The 7,746-nt window shown below is 30.5% G+C and overlaps 1 protein-coding gene across 1 annotated transcript; it reads right to left on the bottom strand.

The window, feature by feature from the left end:
• Positions 1 to 1,288: 1,288 nt before the first annotated feature.
• LOC120069573 (zinc finger protein ENHYDROUS-like) lies at positions 1,289 to 5,440 on the bottom strand. Its single transcript, XM_039021362.1, has 4 exons — positions 4,778 to 5,440; positions 4,309 to 4,705; positions 3,969 to 4,210; positions 1,289 to 1,968 (listed from the first exon to the last, which is right to left on the bottom strand). The coding sequence occupies exons 1-4, from the start codon at positions 4,899 to 4,901 to the stop codon at positions 1,520 to 1,522; spliced, it is 1,212 nt and encodes a 403-aa protein (XP_038877290.1). The 5' UTR covers positions 4,902 to 5,440; the 3' UTR covers positions 1,289 to 1,519.
• Between the last annotated feature and the right edge of the window lie 2,306 nt (positions 5,441 to 7,746).

Raw genomic sequence — 7,746 nt, 5'->3', positions numbered from 1 at the left:
AATTAAAGAGTGACAAAAACAATAGAGAAAACATTAATATAAATCGTGAGAATTTGAAGATGGAGAAATAAAGTTATAGAGATATTATTAATTTTATATAGGAAAATGATAAAAATTTATGGAGATTAAATAAACATTATAAAATTTGGAAGAGAAACAATTAGGGAGAGGGTAAAAATTAGAGAGAAATAAAGTTAAGAGTGGTAAAAAAAATTACTCACAAATTCACATTTATCTAATAAAAATTACTTGGAAAAGTGAATGATGGATAGGAAATCACTTGAATTAATTTTAGATTTTTCAAAAATCACTTTTTTTTTTTAACATTTTCAAAACATTACAGTCTCTTATGTTTTTCAAAAAGTTGTTTTTATTTAAATATATATGGTAAAAACTCTTTAAAATAAAAATACTCATGTCTGATTACACTTTCTTAAAAATGTTTTTATATGCCAATAAGAACGTAACTCAACTGGCATAGTGTTCATACTATCAACCTCGAGGTGTGGGTTTGATCCCTCACCTCATACTTTAATTACAATATCTTTGCAAAAAAAAAAAATTTATATACAAGTTTATTTGGTTTTCTATGTAATAAAAGTATTTATATTAATGTCAAATTACTACGGTCACTAGTGTAAAAAAAATGATGGTCCTAGAGTTGGGTCATTAGATGTGGTCGTTAAAGTTGGTCACTAGTGTTGGTGGTGGATGTCGGAGTTTGTCATCGATATTGTGCGCTAGTGATGGTCGCATGGTTGTCGAAGATTTCACTGGAGTATGTGTTTTGACAATGGTCATCGACGGTAGCTGATAGAGGGTAGTGGTAGCTAGCTACGCAACCATGGCGAGACTATGAAAATGATGTAGATGACTAACGAGAGCATTATGATAATTTTATATATAATACAAATTCGGGAGAGAATTAACTATTGAATATTTAAACATCATTTTACTAAAAGTTGATTTCGAGTGTTTTTCTCAAACAAAAATATTTGTAGAGTAATACTCAAGTAGGATGCACCATCTTTTTATATTCCACTCTCATCACATACATAAAAAATAAATTAAAATATTAAAAAAAATAATTACTCTTTATGATTTAATTATTTTATAGAATACATAAAGATAGATGTCGCACATATTTTTCTTTTCTAAAATGATTTATTTTCAAACATGTCCTAAAAAACCATCTAAATATAGTTTAACAAATTTAGAGATATACTACCTACCAACAGGTCGAAAATGTGAGTTATGTAACTCACTCATTGTTGAACCAAAAACAATATAATATTGAAAATGTAAACATTTATTAAAAACTTTGTCTAACTCGAAATGGTAGACCTTGAGAGCTTAAATTTCAAACGAACGACATTAAAAATTCCATTTTTTAAAACAGATTTGATTTCATAGTTGTTCTATAACCTAGAGACTGAACAATCGCCGCCTCTTTTCAACAAAATGACGAGTCTGCCGCCGGGTGTGGCGGAGGGCTGGCCTTCCGCCCACAGTCCACTAACTATAAACTGCCCTGTTGTGCAGAAGAAGAGGAAGACGATAAACCAAGTCCACGGAACACTGATGTGCCCGCCGCTGCAGCCCCCATTTGAGCGGCCTTCTGTAGGAGCCCGGTGGCCGACATGGCCGGCGGCGTAGGCGGCACACATGGGCGGCACTCTTGGATTCCCGCTCCGAAAAGTGACGATTTGGTGTCGGTTGACAGGCACAGAGAAAGAGGTTCGAACACCAACGGTTGTGCAATTTCAGCCGCCCGATCGGGCCGTGCCATGGCTCGTAATAAGTCGCAAAATGCGGGCGGCTGTGGCGGCTGTAAGCTCAGTGATGCGGCGGAGGAAGCAAACAAGCTAGCCAATACGGTAGCGTTGCTGCTGCTGCTGCCGGAATTTCCAGTTAGGATAGTTCTGCCTGGTGCCTCTCCTCGCGGCGGCGGAGGACTTTCCGGTGAGGCTGAAATGGATTAGAAAAATGAGTTGAAAACCAAAAGGATCACTGAGTTTTAATGATAGGATTATGAAGCAAAATTAATACATACATACCTTTATTTGTGCCAAATTTAATTTTAAATTTCCAATTTTGTAATGGTTTAAAACATCCAGCCACATTTTGAAAATTAAAAGAAACAAAAATTAAAAACTCATTTTTATTTTTTAAATTTGGTTAAGAATTCAACCTTTAAGAAACATGCAAAATGGTTAACGACCTTGTCTCTAAATTTTAGTTACAGTTCCTATGGAAATAGTGCTACTAAGATTTAATGATAATTTCTTAAACATATAGATCAATTAATTGATTATAGGTCAGGTTTGTTTATAAATTATAAATGCTACATAATCAAAATTGATTATTGAGTTTGATGAGTTTTTCATGAGACTGATTAAGACCCCGTTTAGTAACCATTTTATTATTATTATTATTTTTTAAATCAAGTCTCCTTTCCATCTCTGAATTTCTTCCTCTATACTTAATAAATATATAAATCATTATAAGAAAACCAAATGATTATCAATCGAGACCAAAATTATTATAAATTTGAAAATATATGGAGTAAATTGATATATATTACAATGATTAAATTGTTATAATTTGAAAATATAGACCTCAATCATTACAAATTAGAAGTTATCAATTAAATCATCCATTTTATGAAAATTTGGAGGTTAAAAGTGAAAAGTTGAAGTTATAATTTGATCTTAATATTAAATGCGTTTTGGTCTTTATGTTATATTTTACAAAATGCCTTAGGTGAATCTTAATAGAACGCTCAAGTTTTAAAAGTTTAATTTTTATCCTAAAAACTTCGAAATTTGTTCCTTTTAGAAAAAGTCCCCTTCAACTTTGGAAATGTTCTATAATATATATAAATTTCATCAAAATAAATCATGAAAATTGATATGATAGTTAATATGTCAAAATTTAATATCATTGTTACCTTTTATTTTATGTCAAAATATAGTATTAAAAATATTTATATAAAGATATTTTTACACCTCACTTGTTACATTAATATTGAAATGATGTTATGTATATTCTTCAATTTGTACAAAATAGTCATCACATCAATTTTCATCCTACTTTAACAAAAAATCCTCCAAAATTAGTTTCTAATCAAATTTCAAAGAGACTTATTGGATACGAATTTAAAAACATTTTAAAATGCAATTATAACCTTAAAATATTGAATATTCTAAAATATATATATATATATATATATAAAAGTAAATGTAAGCATTACAAATTTGCACACTAATGTTTTATAATCTTCCATAATTAAAAAAAATTATAACATACCTCAAAATTTGTTCGTACAGAAGATTAAAAAAAAATGTGTGCAAATTTGTAATGCTACATTTACTAAGGAAGCTTTTTTATAAAAAATTGCACAACACATTTTTCTTAAAATTAATGTAAAGTATTCAAGTATTAGATAAATAAGTATATTATGGAGTTACACTTCACTACTTGGCATTTTTTTTTTAACTTCAAAACAAATGTAACTAACTACTAGAGTTTAGAGGCTATAATCCTTTTTTTCTTTTCTCGAAGAAAAATGAAAAATAGACTAGAATTTTATTTTTTTTTCCTTTTTGTTAATTTGAAGAAAGAGTCTAGAGATTTTAAAACATAAAAAAATTTAAATTATTTAGCCTGTTTTCTAACTTTTGATTTTTTGTTTTCAAAAAATTAAATATATATACACTACTTCTACCCTAAATTTCTTAATTTATTATGTGATTTTTAATAATCGATTAAAAAACTAAATCAAATTATGAAAACTAATAAACAAAAGTTTTGAAATTTTATTTATTTTTAAAATTTGATTAAGAATTCCACTATTATATGTGTAAATCATACTAAAAAATTGAAAGAAATAGACTTAATATTAAAAAAAAAAAAAAATAGTTACCGCAGTAAATTTAGATTCATGATTTAAACCTAATTGTATTTACCTTTATTCTCAATGGAGGGGATTGATGATATCGCGTCGGTGGATGGAGGAGGGGCTATTGGGGCGGCACCGGTAGCGGCGGAAAGAGGAGGAGCAGAAGGCGGCGGAGACGAACTACCCGACGGCTGAACTTGAGGATCGGACTCCAAATTAGGATCCTCCGCCGCCACCGGAGACAAACTCCCGGCAGCCTCCTTCGTCAACGCATCACAGAAAGCTCTGTGAGTGATGAAACTATCTCTTCTACAAAAGTACAAAAATAAAAAATCCCAAATCAAATTTTTTTTTAAAAAAAAATAAACCAAAGAAACAAAACCCACAAACTAATTTCGAAATTTGACCTCGAAAACACAGTCTCACAATCGCATTTGTACTCTCTGGTGCCACAAATCTTAGAATGGGCCTTCCAATCGGACTTGACTGCGTATTTTTTAGAGCACTTCTCGCACTTCCACTTCTTCTCGCCGTGCTTCCGACAGAAGTGCTTCTTTATTCCAGTCAGATCGCCGAGAGCTCTCGACGGATGGTGGTGGACGCACGACGGCTCCGGGCAGACATAGACTTTCTTTATCACCTCTTTGCTAGTCCGTTGCCGGAGTTTCCATGGAAGATTATGACCTCGCCGGTGAAGTTGCAGATTTTGATCTCTTTGAAACCCTTTATTGCAAATTTCACACACAAATCGATTTGTAGCCAAAAGGGTCTTCGGAGACAGAGCAATTACCTCTGCATCCGGATCTGTTTCACAAAATCAAGTGAAAAAAAGAGGAAAAAAAATCCAAATTTGAGGAGGAAAGTTGCGATTATTACCTGGCATTCCGGGCAAATTACGCTTTTTTTTCACGGCTGATTTGGGCGGCGGTGGCTGATTGCCAGTGGAGGAGATACTGACTTCAGCAGAAGCGTTGGAAGAATTTTCTAAGTCCGTTGGCATCTTGACTAATCCGAAAATCGATTAGAGTTTTGAAAAGCCTTTTGCCGGCGTCGGGATTTGGTTTTTTTTTTTTTTTTTTTGGTAGGTTTTTATCTCTCTTATTATGCCTCATCTACCAGTCAAACCTTCTTTAATTCATACCCATAAACTGAGAGAGCGGCCCCATCAACTCAAAACCTATTAAAATGAAAGAGGGAAAAAGATCAAATCTAATGGGAGAGGCCGGAAGGCGAAAAAGCCACCGGTAACACGGCGGTCGGAAAACCAGTCTCCGGCGAGTAAACTCGAAATAAATTACCAAAGGTTACCATATGGGGTTTTTTAAAACTTAGCTCTATGATCGTATAACTTCAAATACAGAGGAAAAAATAGAGGATTAGAGATGGAAGACGATAAAAAAATATAAAAATAAAAGATAGGTTGTACTAAGAATATGGAGAAAGCTTGATTTGAAGTTCTTTATGTTGACTTTTGATGGAGAAAAAACAAATGAAAGAGAGAAAGAAAGACCATTTTTTTTTCGAATAAAGGGTAATTTAAATGTTGAATTAAAGCTTTTTTCCTCTCTTTTGATGTTGGGTTCAATTTGACTCGCTTTCTAAAAACCATAGTTTTTTAATTCTTGTCGGCCTAATCACAAAGTTGAATTACGAATTTGACTTCGCTGTATATATAACATCTTTATATTCGATTCTGATTATTCACTACTGGATTATTTTTTTACTTTTATCTTCTCTCTCGTTTTGTGATTCATTAGGGTAATTCTCATTTCTTAAAATTTTTTAAAAAAAAAACTTGAAAAATATAAAACTAAAATTTTTTTAAAAAAAAAAACAAGGAAAAATTTTTCAGCGAGTAACGAAAGTGACAATTGAGTACCAACACTCGTACACAATATAATCGATTCTATAATTTAACTTCTTTATGAGACAAATAGAGATTATAAAACTTACGTTATAAAAGTAGGTCATATTCATTTTGGTTTTATAAAATAAGCCATTGGTCGTTCAGTTTTCTCCTTCTTAATCTAATCAATTCTTTTGATTTTAAAATGTGTTAAATAGAGATGAGAGCTGGCTATTAAACTTTATTGTGAATAATTTCTTTCTTGTCTTTTTATTTTCTAACCATTTGACCTCTAAACTTTAACATGTAATAATTTAGTCATTATGCTTCAAAATTTGTAATACTCCAATTTTTACACTAAAAAATATTGTTAAGATTCAATGATATTTTTACCTACTTTAAATAGATATATTAATTAAGGACTAAGTATAATTAAAGACTAAATTGTAACATCATTTGATACTTTATTTTTATGAGATTTGTTGCTTCAATTAAATTGTTACAAAATTTAAGGTATAAGAATCATTTTTTTTCCAAATATCAAAGTACGTTAACTAAATTGTGTTAAATTAAAAATGAGAGTATACAAGAGGGAGGTTATTAAAAATTTAAAAATAAGAAAAAAAATTATTTACACAAAATAATATTATTATTATTTGATAGATATTTATAGAAGACTATCTTTTAACTAATTTTTAAAGTTTAAGATATTTTTTTTAACTTTTAAAAGTTGAAGTGTACTTTTAACCTAAGTAGAAAGTTGATCGACATTTTTTACATTTTAACAAATCTAAATCACAAATATAAATGTACTTGAAACTATTAAACAAATTATTAAAATTTAAAAATGGCAAAATTATAAAGAAAATGTCCTTGGAATTTGGGAAAAATTAAAAAGATATTGTCATTTTAAAAACTATTTAGGAAAATATTGTTGTTTTCAAACTATTTGTAAAAATATTGTTGTTTTTTTTAAATAAGTCGAGGGTTGAAAATTCGACCTACATAGGTCGAATTTTGAACCCTCGACCTTCCCCTTTCGTATTTTTTGTACGTCGAACTTTGAACCATTCGAAACCTTCGACCTTGCCCTGACATTATTATTGAGTTTGTTTAATTATCATTCCGGAGACAGTCCTTATAATTATTTGATGTGGAGAGAACGAAAGACATTCCTCATAACACTCATAATTATTTGATGTGTTAAAAATAATTTTGTATTGGGAGAGAACGAAAGAGGGAAGAGTAAGAGAGAGAGCGAGATATTGAGAGAGAGCGAGATCTGAGAGAGAGCGAGATTTTGAGAGAGAGCGAGAGTTTCCAGTTTTTTTTTTTCTTTTTAACTTGAGTTTCAACTTGATATGTTATTCTTTCTAACCCATTCATTGGTGCATATCTGGCACGAAGCTTCTTAACTTGGGAGTTTTAGTTTTTTTCTTTTTTAATCTAATTTTTTTTTGGAAATTTTATGAAGGGTAGTTTTTTCATTCAAGTGATTTGATATAGAGAGAACGAAAGACCTTCCTCATAACACTCATAATTATTTAATGTGTTATAAATAATTTTGTATTAGGAGAGAACGAAAGAGGGAATAGTAAGAGAGAGCGAGATTTGAGAGAAAGCGAGATTTTGAGAGAGTGCGAGATCCTGAGAACGAGAGCGAGAGCAAAATTTTTAGCGAGAGCGAGATGTTAGCGAGAGTGAGATATCCGTACAAATTTTCCTTTTTTTTCTTTATTTAATTCCCCATTCCACCTTCTTCTTTCTTTCTTCCTTTTTTTTTAAAAAAAATTCCCATTTTATAAAAACCATTTCTAAAATATTTTATTATTTTTATAATTTTTTTTTAAAAAAAAAAGAAGAAGAAAAAAAACTCCATCAAAATCTTAGTACCAAATGTATAAATGAATCCAAGATCATTATTGTAAAATCTTTTAAACTATTGACCTCACTATTGTGTGATTAAAATTTCCGTTCTTTATATCAATTAGTCTTATTT

Source organism: Benincasa hispida, unplaced genomic scaffold (genome assembly GCF_009727055.1).
Source record: "Benincasa hispida cultivar B227 unplaced genomic scaffold, ASM972705v1 Contig508, whole genome shotgun sequence".
Lineage (NCBI taxonomy): Eukaryota > Viridiplantae > Streptophyta > Magnoliopsida > Cucurbitales > Cucurbitaceae > Benincasa > Benincasa hispida.
This window is presented reverse-complemented; position numbering and strand designations above follow the sequence as displayed.

What these genes read in the sequence shown, in the direction of transcription:
- LOC120069573 (XM_039021362.1), bottom strand. Translation starts at nt 4,901, where the DNA reads ATGCCAACGGACTTAGAAAATTCTTCCAACGCTTCTGCTGAAGTCAGT. An exon ending in TAATTTGCCCGGAATGCCAG is followed by an intron (nt 4,706 to 4,777) that starts GTAATAATCGCA and finishes TTTGTGAAACAG; the next exon opens with ATCCGGATGCAGAGGTAATT. An exon ending in TGTGAGACTGTGTTTTCGAG is followed by an intron (nt 4,211 to 4,308) that starts GTCAAATTTCGA and finishes GTACTTTTGTAG; the next exon opens with AAGAGATAGTTTCATCACTC.